The sequence below is a fragment of the Maniola jurtina genome, chromosome 9, assembly GCF_905333055.1.
Source record: "Maniola jurtina chromosome 9, ilManJurt1.1, whole genome shotgun sequence".
In the NCBI taxonomy this organism is placed as follows: Eukaryota; Metazoa; Arthropoda; class Insecta; order Lepidoptera; family Nymphalidae; genus Maniola; species Maniola jurtina.
Genome location: NC_060037.1, coordinates 10960351 through 10973872, shown reverse-complemented (window position 1 = coordinate 10973872; position 13522 = coordinate 10960351). Strand labels below are relative to the sequence as shown.

At 36.7% G+C, this 13522-nt stretch overlaps 1 protein-coding gene across 2 annotated transcripts in view; it reads right to left on the bottom strand.

The window, feature by feature from the left end:
• Positions 1-13522, bottom strand: part of LOC123868090 (tyrosine-protein kinase Src64B) — a 131388-nt gene that overhangs the window by 4958 nt on the left and 112908 nt on the right. For both annotated transcript variants that reach the window (XM_045910448.1, XM_045910446.1), the window contains 2 exons: positions 8422-8506; positions 23-160 (listed from right to left, as the gene is read on the bottom strand). In XM_045910448.1, the coding sequence (XP_045766404.1) occupies positions 23-160; positions 8422-8470 (187 nt within the window). In that variant the 5' untranslated portion in view covers positions 8471-8506. The remainder of the gene's footprint in view (positions 1-22; positions 161-8421; positions 8507-13522) is intronic.

Genomic DNA, 13522 nt, shown 5'->3' with positions numbered 1-13522 from the left:
AAATCAATGAAAGAGAACTCACATGCTCCAGGGTTTCTGGTGCGCACGATGTCTGCTGGTCTGCGAGTGACCGCGCGATTGTTGGGCTCGCCAGTGTACCGCGTCTCCAGCGATGGGCATGTTGTGAAGCCTGCCTCGTTCTTCTTGTACGCTGGGTATACTGAAAACAAGAGATTTTGGGTTGAGTTTTTAGATGGTCCTGTCAAGTACCAACTCGGTGCATAAGACGCGATAGATCGTCGCGCCCGTATTTATTAATCACATCAGACGAAATTGCTCAGCTTACAGCACCGATGGAATGCCTGTTTAGTCTTTTTTCGGATACCTATAGGTACGTAAATATATTTTGGAGAGTATGCTCAGGCTTCAGGAAATTAACAACCTTGTTCCTCTCTTACAGCTTCAAGAACGCAAGAAACCGTGAACGTTGGCCACATTTATGTGCTTGACATCCAATCTATTCTTAAGAAACGTTTTTGGTCAACGTTTCTAATACTAACCGCCAACATGATGCAATGCCCTGCCGGCACCCGTGTTTCCTACTTCGTATAACCCTTCAAGGGTCGTATAAATCTTCAAGGCAAGTGTGAATAGGCATCTTTTAGGCAAGTGCGCCACAACCTAGACCCATATAGGATAGAGGTCTTACTGCTAAAATATAGGATAGAGTATCCTATATTTTAGCAGTAAGACCCTTAAAATAGATAGGACACTAAGGCTTAAATAATACAGTCCGGCACCTTTCAATTTCTGGTTATACAAGAAATTGGAAATAATAAGGGTACCGAGATCTTTCTTAAAGCCTAAGACAGATTGACAAGAGAATCTTGTTTAGTAAGAAAATGCAAAGGAATTAGGGGGTGCAGAATGGCCAGAAGGCAATGATATCATGGACGACATGTTAACAACTAGGGTTGACCTACTAGCTGTAGCCTGTAGTCATCGGATGCGTGAATCGAAAAGGGTCCTGAGGTTTTCAGGAGGTCTAGCTCAGTGTCATCCAGCCCACAAGAAATATAAATTCTGTGAGAGAATATGGGTCAGGCAGATATAGAACAGTGCCCCTAAACACTAAGAATCCATATAAAGGCAGAGGCGAGCAACCGTATTGCAGACTACGAAAGGCCCTCAAAGCTAAGATAATAGGGAAACAAATTAGAAATGTAACACAAAGGACTGCATAAACTTGTATATTTTCATTTGCAGCGACTACAAATTGAAACAGTAGGTAAGTAAAGAAAAGGCACCATTGGTACAGTCGGCCAGTATTTTTTACCCCTTTTGTTTGGTTGCAGAATTCGTTTTTCGTAGACAGCGTTCGGAAACTGGGAAAATGTTTTCAACGCTTAATATATTGATCATTTGCAAAAGCTGCACTTCGTTTTGTCTGTAGGTACAGTTTTAAATTTGCGAAAATAACTAGGAAAGAGGATGTTTTAAAATGTTTCAACTTGTTACAATTATTATCATCAGAATTATTATCATCTATACATATAATAAAATTGTAGAAAAGTGGTGTCTGTACAATGGAAATATATAAAAAAAAAGTAGCAGGGGTTGTTATTATATCGATGCCGAACCCAAAATTGTAATTAATTTTTTTTTTGTCTGTTTGTCTGTTTGTCTGTGTGTTTGTGCACGCTAATCTCAGAAACGGCTTATTCGATTTAGATACGGTTTTCACTAATATATTGTAGTAAGCTTCACTTAGGATTTAGTGTTTATTTCATGTGAATCGGTTCATAAATAAAAAAGTTATGTCAATTTAAAGAATCACGGCGCCTCGCGCCTGAGCGTCCGTGGCTATATAAAGCGCGAAAAGTCACTATTCCACGCGAACGAAGTCGCGGGCACAGCTAGTCAGAACTATAGACGTAAATACAAACTTACATCTTTTATTTTATGGTAAAATTAGGTGGGAGGCATTGTTCTCTGATTGGCGACCAAAAATCTGGGCTGGTTATTTTAATTAAACTTTTAAAAGTCTAGATTCCTTTTCTAGCTTATATTTTTTTTTTAAAAAAAAGGTAAATAAGAAGAATCAACTCTTATAAATAATAATAAATAATAAAATTAGAACGTTCCATTTGTTAAAAATATCAAAATACTTAGGTACCTTATTGTTATTTATTTAGGTATCGTAGGACGTTTGTTACGTCGGAATATAAAAAGCAGTTTCATTAGGCGATAGCAAAGCTATCGGATACAAAAAGAAAAAAAAACACAGAAAAGGGAATCCTTTCTTCAACCCTTTCATATACTGGTAAATGCACGGGAAAAGTACAGAAAAGTGGCAGAGAAACTGGGACGCACTCACAAGAGCGTTATTGAACCGAGCATATTGATATTGCTTAGGCTACTTACTACTTACACTTGACCGAAGTTAAATAGGTCTTTGGCCGTCGTTCAACCTTGTTATCGCATATAATATTAACTAGCTGATGCCCGCGACTTCGTTCGCGTGGATGTAGGTTTTTTAAAATTCCCGTGGGAACTCTTTGATTTTCCGGGATGAAAAGTAGCCTATGTGCTAATCCAGGGTATTATACCCTCCATCCTATCTCCATTCCAACTTTCAGCCAAATCCGTCCAGTAGTTTTTGCAAGGAAATACTTACAGGTACCTACGCCAAGTGACCTTAGGTACACATTCTACGAGCACGTTAGGCCAACGTGAATTGGTGGCTAAAGGCAAACGCGTGAAATCGGTGCTTATTTGACCGTCCGTCGCCGTCGCGATCAACTATTTCATATGAGAATATCAAACCAACCGTTTTAAGAGGGCTCTCTCCGTCACTCGTTTCATACAATCGTAGTTCCAATTTCGTTTGAATATTAAGCAACCAAAGTCCATGAAATTTTGCAGACATATTCTAGAAACTAATATCTATGTCTGTGGTTTTCCAGATTTCTGTTAAAATATTCGGTTTCAAAGTTACGCGGTCTTAAAAATTTTCATACAAATCTTTGAGCCCCTGTAATTTTAAAACTACATATTTTTAGAAAAATCTAAAACACCACAGACACAGATATTAGTTTCTAGAATATGTCTGCAAAATTTCATGGACTTTAATATTCAAATGAAATTGGAACTACGATTGTATGAAACGAGTGACGAAGAGAGCCCTGTTAAAGCTGTGCGTTCCCTTGATTATTTTTTCACCAAGAACTCAGAACTCAGAATGCTAGACCTCTGGGAGTGAGACTGACTCATAATATAACTGCTAAACAGTAATGGCACTGATTGATACATGTGTTGCGATACGAACAATGCTTTTGTCATAATTGTATTAGCCTTCTGGTTTACGTCTTGATTATTATATCTAGCTTTTACTATTGGTCTAGAAATTAACAAAATAGATTTGGTTCTATTCTGGTACATGATTTTCTTCAATATGGTTGACACTGGTTCTTGAGTATTAATGTAAAACATTTACTTAGGTACTTAATGAGTCTAGTAAAAAGGTATGAAGGAGATAAAAATCTAGGTAGTCAGTAATGACCGCTGGAAATTAAGATATGACTGTGATAAAAACAAGAAATAATGCGGTATTTTATAAATAGGTAACAAAAAACCAAAATATTATTTAAACAATGTAGTGATAAAAAGTGACCTTTTTAAGATGCAGTTTCCTAAGACATGCTTGGCTGAGCGAATACGTAATTTGGGAAAACCACATAAGACAACATAATAACAAAAAACAAAATAAGTAGGTATCTAGGTATATCTTCAAACAATAATTTTTCCCTAAAATGGTTTCTGTTTGAAATACGCTTGAGTTAGTTTCAGAATAGGTACCTGTAACATAGTGACTAATTCTCATATAGGTAGGTATACAATCTTTAAACTAAACTGTCTAAAATCTCTCTAGATCTATTACAAAAGGGATAGAAATAGATTTTGACCTGTCATTTTAGTTTAAAGATTGTGTACAACAGAATTGGGTACAGCCAAAGGTCTTAAGTCGTTTAGCACCTTAATGATCAACATCATATTCGCGTGGCACGGTTATGCACATGCGTTAGGTGTGGGTGGCGTGTTTATAGAAAAAGGGTCATAAGTCCGACAGGTTTTTGGTGCAATAGTTTGCTACTCCAATTTTGAAGCCGACCGTACATAATGTGTCAGTAAAATAAAACTACAACTCATAAATCTAATTATACATAGAAGTCATTGCTTAAAACAGTTTTGAAGTCGAATAGTTGATTTGACAAAAGTAATATAAAATACGAGAAAACCAGTGAGAACAAAGAACAAAAATCGCAAACAGACCAGGCCCTAAGTGGGCAACTTAAGCATCGTGCGAAAAAATCTCGAGGATTGTTTTAAAGAAAATTGTTTCCGCTCCGGCGTTCGAGACTAGAAATTTCGCGGTGTTTAACTTGGATGATGAAATGTTTACATTTTACAATGCAAAGGAATACTGAAAATGTAAACTATTTTTAGTATTTACCTAACTATGCTTTTGTATTGTTTATGAAGGAAACTTTTATTATCCCCATTTGCCTTTTCCATTTGTAAATAAATGGATGGATGTCCATGCCCAATGAGGGGAAAGCCATACCACACTGAGCAATGTATGAAGCAAAATTGAAGGCAATGTGGTTTTTTTATTATTATTCAGGTACAAGTTAACCCTTGACTGCTATCTCACCTGGTGGTAAGTGATGATGCAGTCTGTAAGATGGAAGCGGGCTAACCTCGAAGGGGTATGGCAGTTTTTGTAAGACCCATACCCCTTTGGTTTCTACACGGCATCATACCTGAACGCTAAATCGCTTGACGGCACGGCTTAGTAGGTACCGGTAGGGTGGTAACTAGCCAAGACCGAAGCCTCCCACCAGACAAAAAGAAATTCTGATTTCTGTTGTACACAATCTCTAAACCAAACCAAAATAACAAGTCTAAATTTGTTGCTACCCCTTTCTTATTAAAAAAAAAAAAAACGGAAAAAGAAGCGCTAGATTTAGACCTGTAAATTAACTTAGTTCAGACTGCAGAGATTGTGGACAACTGAATAAGCCACAATTAACGCACAACAGACGGAAACGTTTAAGTGCGGAAACCAGCCCAGAGAGAAGAAAAGAGAAGCCACAATTACCTATCTTAAGTCTTCTTAAGTTAGAAAATCTACTCTTACAAGAAGATAGATAGAGCTACTCTTCGAGTATTTGCTTATCCATAATTTAGGATCTTTAGAAGCCATATTCCATTCCACTCCATCAGCCTGTATGCGTCTACTGCTGGACATAGGCCTTTCGAAGTGCCATATTATTTTGGCAAAAATAACAACCTGGGTACTATTATTATGCATAGGTACTTAATCTGGAAATATCAGCTTGTTAAATTAGTGCAATTGCAAAATTTTCTAACATTCTAACTTGTAAACTAGTAAGAAACTGTACTTAAAAAGATAATAATATGTATAAAGTATTTCAGTGCATCCTTATGATACTAAGAAACTAAGTTCACACAACAGCAATGCGACCGAAAAGTTCCCAAATTAACGGTTCCTCAGACTTGAGCAACTTACGGTTTTGTACTTATACTAAGTTCACCCAAGCGTGCACCGCGAAGAGGATTTAGTATGGGGAGTTAGTGGGAGACAGGTATGCTTAAGAAACTTTCCGAAATCGAATTTTAAAAGCTTTTAGTGTATAAGCAAATCGATACCAACGTTAGAGCTACGACGAAAACTGCTCCATCCTACTAATATTATAAACTCGAGAGTTTGTATGTATGGATGGGTGTGTGGATGTTTGTTACTCTTTCACGCAACAACTATAGGACGGATTTGGCTGAAATTTGGAATGGAGATAGATTATACCCTGGATTAACACATAGGCTGCTTCTTATCCCGGAAAATGAATGAGTTCCCGTGGAATTTTTAAAAACCTATATCCACGGGAACGATGTCGCGGGCATCAGGTAGTACATAATTAACCTTTATTTTATTTCATAAATCTCAAAATACTCTTTATCAACAGAATTTTACATGCTCTTGAATAGTCGAAAGTTTATCTGAGAAAAAATTAAAATAAAAATCCTGGAAGGCAAACTTGTGTCATATCAACAGGAAGAATTAGCAAGAAACCATGTGTATGAAGATTATCCAAAAAAAAAGCTCTTTAAAGATAATCTTAAATTATCACCAAGGATTAAACATATTACAAGTGTAAGACCTAAGGTGTGACGTGACATGAGGAGGCCTATGTGCTATGGACGATGCATGAAGTTCAAAGGTTGACAAAGAAGAATTAAAATATATTAAAATACTTACACCAAACGAATTAGATGCCTATAGCTAAAATTAAAGAATGTAAATAAAACGAAACGTAGGCAAATTAATTAAAATTTTACATCGTCGTCTGATATTTTCAAGCAGAGAAGAAATTCTTCAAAGACGCCATTAGCTTATTAAAAATATTTCGACTGGAGACTAAGCAAAGTAATCTATTAAATAAATACCTATTCAAGTGAAGCGGCACTTGAGACCAGACGGAAAAGGGTAGATGGTCGTTTACGGCAGACGCGACAAACAGAATAGAGTGATTTATAACCATGCAAAGTTTGAGTGGATCTTAATTCCAAGGGTCTCCCTTAAACTCCATCGTCGCGGAACGGACTGAGTACAGACCACTCAGAAACAGAACCCACAACTAGTCCATTACCAGACCCTGTTTTATTTGACGAGACCGCTACTCGACGAAATGATCATAGCCAAGTAGAAAATGGTGATTCTTAAAACGAAAGTCAGCGTTTTTGTTAAAGAAGAAAGAATGAAAACACACATAGTGGGGTTTACACTGTAAATCTATAGCAAATAAAATATTTGGTAGTAAGTAAAACTCAAGATAATGTAAGAAAGTAAAAACGGATGAGAAAAATCTATCTGCCTCTGGAATGGAGTACTAGAGTTCGCGTTTGCAAGACAAAACTCATAGATAGGACGAGGGAACTTTTATATTAGAGGGACTAGCATAAGGAGTAATGGGTGTAATAAAACCTGCCATACCCTCCCAAGTTAACCTGCTACCATCTTCCTAAGACTGCATCATCACTTGCCACTAGGTGAGAACGCAGTCAAAGGCTAATTTGTAGTGAAAAAAAATTGTTTTGAATGTCCCGATGGTATCTGAAAATTCTTTCTTAGCGGGGGTTTATGTTATAGAAAAACTTACATACAAAATCTCAAGTTTCTAGACCCAGTGGTTTAATCTGTTATGTCAGTCAGTCAGTCAGTTTATCATTTTGTAAATATCGGATAATAGTTAGGGATCGAGGATAAAATAAATACAATAGGGGACAAAACAGCAGAACTTGGCGTTCAGTATACCTAGCCAATAGTGAGTACTTAGGGAATTTTGCTGCATCAAAAAAAAACTTAAGTCTATAAGACTTAATTTTGTGTTAGAAGGGCCTCAAAAGGAAAGGATAAGGGTCGAATTAATGCGAAGAGTTTAGATGTTATGTTGTAGATTCAGGCTTCCACTTCGGTGGACAAGGGAAGGGATAGGGCGTAGCGTAGGGCCGGTAAAGGTAAACAAAATGCTCACCTCGTTTGTGAAAATATAGGTGCGACGTGGAAAATTCTTACACCAGGGACTCTATTTTATGTATGAGGGAAGGTATTATAAGATTAGTACATGGGTCGATGAGTATATCTTAAATTCTTAATGCGAATGCGCAGCCGTTGAGATGATAGCTAAATGTTTTTAAAGGACAGGTCTATGGCAAGAATTTTCTAACAGTGATGTTTTGTACCGCTGATGTGCCATAATTGTATCTTGGGCGAATAATTGCGTAGACCTCAGAGCGACTAGATTAAAAGAATCAAGACCAGGCAAATTGGGCTGAAAAATTTAGAAAAACGGACTCCACCCAGGCGAAACTAATCTGCTTACAGCTTCAATATTTTCAGTGAAATGGCGCTCTTGGTGGTTGTGAATGAGCTAACTTTACGGTCTTAGTACCATTTTTTTCATATCTGAACAACTGATCAATGGATCAGTTTTTCGGATATGAAAACATGACATGCACGTGGACATGCGACATGCACCGCCCGCCCTCCCACTGATACTGACACTCAATTTGAGTGATCTTGGGATTTGTGCTGCGTGGTGGTGGTGCGTATGGCTTGCTTAGTGGCTTGCTTTTCCTGCATGTTTATCGGTGGGAGGGCGGCGGTGTATGTCGCATGCTGCATGTTGCACCATACAGATTTGTTTGGTTTAGCGGATTATAGCAAATTAAGCTTTTGGTTCCTTGTATAACTTGAGTGGCGCATGCACTCGATTGGTTGATCAGTTGGCGCGGGTGCACGCGATTGGTTGATACGTCCACTCTCGCTTCCCGGATACGCCAACTTTCTCCCACTTCAAGTCCAAGTAGTTTTCCGGGCACTATAAACAGTGATCTCACCTAAGGGTCGGTCGGGGTCGTGGCGGCGGCTGCAGCACTTGTTACCCATGGCGCGGCCCGCCCGCTACGCCGCGCCAAGCCGCTCCTGCAAATAAAACAAACCTTCTATTAGTACACCAAAATTCATGTAACAGTTATACCTTGGTCACCGAAACGAGCTAATAGAGAAGTGAAACTTCGCACGTCATTAGCTCCAAATCCATAGCTCGGCCGTTTGGCCATAGTCTACAACGCTGCAATAGAAATAGACACTCTATGAAAATTTCAACTCTTTCCCTATGGTTCACGAGATACAGCCTGCTGACAGACAGACGGACGGACGGACAGCGGAGTCTTAGTAATAGTAAATAGTAAGTAAATATCCATTTCCTAGTAAACTCCCGTACAATCGGAGCGCGATAAGCGCTTGGAATCGTTGATCCTACATTATACTTCATGCTTCGTACTCGAGATTATATAGACTAGGTAGTATACGCGTGCATAGTGGATACCGTTCACTTTATTGAGATTTATGAAATATATTTTTTAAAATAGGGTAGGTTGATATATACTATTGCCTTAACGCCCGGACGTCACCTACTCATTCGCTTTTTAGTGCGCTACCGTTCCACTACGCCTTCGCCTAGCTTACTGTGAAAGTGTTATTTAAAGTGATATTTAAACTGTAAAAAAGGTAACGAAGTATCATTTTTATATAGTTTAAACATAATGGTGATAAATGTGAAAGTATTAAAGAAAAAATCAAAAAGTTAGGAAGGAAATTACGACGAAAACAGCGTCGACCCTACGAGCGTATTAATTTTTAATACTCGATGGTGATTTTGCTCATCGTAGATTTCACATACATGCTAAAATGCACCGTTGGATTATCAAGGTAAGGTTGGATATTACGATTGATGGATGATACGAACTCGAGAAATTAGTATCGTAGGCAGTACCTACGTTGTGACTGATTCTTCAATAATTACACGAGACGGTTAATTTTGTGAATAAGTACTAACCCTTGAGCAGGGACACAGTATTGTGGACAGTTATTGCTTTTTCGCATTGGGGCTGTTTCTTACTGTTTATTTTACTCGTGATAACTAATAAACTTAGATGAATATGTTTCTTTTTTACGAAACACACAGTATTGTGGACAGTACTTGTTTTTGCATTGGGACTGTTTCTTACTGTTTATTTTACTCGTGATAAATAATAAACCTAAGTGAATATGTTTTTTACGCAACACACAGTATTGTGGACAGTACTTGCTTTTGCATTGGGACTGTTTCTTACTGATTATTTTACTCGTGATAACTAATAAACTTGATTGAACGTGTTTTCATACGAAACACACAGTATTGTGGGCAGTACTTGCTTTTGCATTGGGACTGTTTCTTACTGTTTATTAATAAACCTTAGTGAATGTGTTTTCATACGAAACACACAGTATTGTGGGCAGTACTTGCTTTTGCATTGGGACTGTTTCTTACTGTTTATTAATAAACCTTAGTGAATGTGTTTTCATACGAAACACACAGTATTGTGGGCAGTACTTGCTTTTGCATTGGGACTGTTTCTTACTGTTTATTAATAAACCTTAGTGAATGTGTTTTCTTACGAAACACACAGTATTGTGGACAGTACTTGCTTTTGCATTGGGACTGTTTCTTACTGTTTATTGGTTAGTTTGTGGGCAGTACTTGCTTTTGTATTGGGACTGCTTCTCACTGCATATGATTCACTTAAGTAGAAGTCTATTTAAACTATATGACTTACTATGCGGACAGTACGAGAAGAAGTAGCTATCTATTAAAATTATGAATAGTATAATACAAGAATAATAAAGTAAAGAAGTAATAGAATAAAAGAATGATGACGTCACGCCGATCTTAAACGGAGTTTAACGAACAAGAGCCGGAAATAAACCCAAATTCAAGCCCGGGTACTTCAAGTGCGGTTCTATCCAAACTTCCGCTAAAATCTGGTTCTTCTAAAGAACTTATGAATAAAAACTGATTCTTCGGAATATTCTATTCGAAATACTTACAGCTGAAAACTCTTGACTTGATAGTGAGTTGTGGATATTATTGGTATCTTGATATTCTTCGTATAGAACCATTGATAGGTAGATAAAAAATATGGCAAGGAAGTACAAAAAGATTTCTGTATTAAATTCCAGTATTGCACCACTGTGAGTCTAATAAAACAACAGTGTAAGCTTAGTGTAAGTAGCTAAATGAAAAATATTTAACTTCTGAAACTTCCAAGTTGATAGCTATCCGCCAATATTAAACGCAGAGATAAAAGCAACTGTTTCATATACTGTAACAACGCGATAAAGCAATAAAAGACAATCAAGCTAATATGTCTTCGGCTATTAGTTGTAATTATGAATCACACTGTTATTCTTAAAACAGAGATATACTACTTTGCTCAAACTATGAACGGGCGCGGCGCTTTACGGCAAAGAAAGCGCCCTTGCAAGGAGAAATTATCTTATGTGCGGAGTAAAGAAAGAGCTCCAGGAACAGCTTTCTTTACGGCGAGGACCTTTCGAGAGTCGAAGTCGGCAAAAGCCATAAATAGATCAGGAACTGATCCCCAGTACCCAAGATATTTCCAAATTCTGCCAGTTCATACTAGAAGGGTCAAGGCCCGGCTCGCAGGCCAGTGACACCCACAAGAACCAGCGATGGCCTCGAATCGGCAAGTCAAACACAGTCGGCAAGACTACTCGAAGCAGTAGCACTGCAGCGAGCTATAAACGTCGATAAACATGGTAAAACCTGCTGGCTAAAAAATCTATTTAAGGTATGGTCTATATGACCACTAACGACCCTGTGGTTCTTTCATACATCAAGGATTACAAAATTCCTTTTTCACGAATACCAGTCCAAAGAGTACCTCTTAGCAACCGTGTATAATGTATATTATAGCAAACAAAGAGTACATTTTATGATGCTATTAGTAAATGATTTAATAGCTTAGGCGCTATTTCAAAATGTAAAGCTCAGTAGGTAACATTCTTTTAATACCTACATAATTAATGGATAGAGGTGCTTTATTTATAATTTAAAATCATTAAACAAAACAGATACGAATCATTTCAAGCTGAAAGAATTAAGAACTTTTCTAAAATTAATATGAAAAATAATAGTTTGATGTGCACAATAGACTTAAAAGACGTGTATTTTTTAACTTAAGATACATGAGGATAATCAAAGTTATCTCAGGTTCCCGTTTAATGATTCTATTTATGAATTTAAGGCCTTTTGGCTTAAAATATTATTGCTCCTTTTGTGTTCTATAAAGTTATGAAAACGGGAGTAGTTATTGAAAACATGCTAACACAGGTCTACTTTATACTTAGACGATATTTGTCTTATTGGATACGACTATGAAACGTCATCGAAACTTACAACAAACCAGAAACTTGTTTATGAGTCTATTTTTCATTATAAATAATGAGAAAAGTAATTTTAATCCATGTTAAAAGTTCTCAGGATATTATATAGTAGACATAGAAAATTTTCAAGTCACAAAACTTAATAGAATCAAATCAGAAATTATAAAAATTTCGAAAATCAAACGTAAATTAGAGTGTTTGCCAGTTTTTTCGTTTATTGGTATATCTGCTTGCTCTGCTGTTCAGTACGGTTGGCTTAATACAAAACTTTTTAATAGGTGTAAGTACCTAAGTTATTTTGAAAATTTCATGAATATACAAAGTACATCAAAACATGAGTTTGAATGGTGGGATCGTACTACTGGCCAGCCAGTATGTAAAATTAATATTAAACAATTACCTGGATATTTTTTTTCTGATGTCTCAACGACTGGGTGGCCTTGCCTGTGAGCAAATCAAAGAGCTAGTGACTTATGGAATGACAATGAATGTAATGCATATATTCATTTTTTGGAAATTTTAGCTCCCTTCCTTCGTCTAAAAATATTTGCCGAAAAACTGTTTACACACAGGTTACACTTCCTAATTGATAACAACCACAGCAAATTCATACGTTAATCCAATGGGTTTACACATTTGACAAATGTTAATACAAAATAATACAAACCAGCTGTGGCAATGGTGTGAAAACCGAAAATTGTATGTTTTTACTTCATTTATTAGCTCTTCGGAGAACTCTAAACCAGACCAAGAGTCTAGACGTAAGTGTGCATCCAAATATTGAATGGCAACTTGTAGATTACCTACGCTTAAAGCTTAAATTATATTTAAGCTTGATTCTCCAAATATAGATTTATTTACAAGTCGATTGTTGAATAATAAATGTCAGAGATACGTCTCATGGCACAGTGATCCACGTGCGTACGCAGCTTTTACTATTTCATGGTTTAATCTTTATTTTTATGCATTTCCTCCATTTACTATGGTTTTTTAAATCGTCATGTTAAATTATTTACGATAATTCCAAAGGTATAATTATTGTTATAGACTGGCCTACCCAGCCATGACATCCACTGTTTAAAAATATTTTAGTGTTAGAAACGTTTTAATGTTTATGGCTGACAATGGATTAATCCATCTTATCCAAAGATTGCAGTAGCCTCCACGTAGGCAACTCTACCTGGTGGCAGGAGTCTTATCCATTCGGAGAAGTGTTCCAGGTCCATCTTTGGATATCGTTATGAGCTATCTGTCAGAAAACACTTATAAACAATATGAAGAATGCTACAAAAAGTGGCTCCTTTATTGTAATCAGAATAATTTGAATATGTCTGAAGTACCAATGCCCGATATTAAAGCTTTGGTTACTATTTTTTTTCTTAGTTTTTTCGATATGGGACATTAAATTCATATCGGTCAGCTATAGCGTTGAACGACGATGTTAAAAGATTTTTTTAAGGATGTTTGTCGTTCTTGATCAACGCGGCCAAAGTATGACGACACATGGAATACGTCATTGGTCTTAAATTACCTAGGTAACTTACACATTAATTAAATCATAAATCTTGAAACGATTTCTTAAAAATTAGTTACTTTTTTAGCACTCATTACTGCACAAAAAGTGCAAACTTTATCAACAATAAAAGTTTGTAACGTATATCTATCAGATATCAAATAAATATACTAGATTTTATTAAAACCCTAGATGGT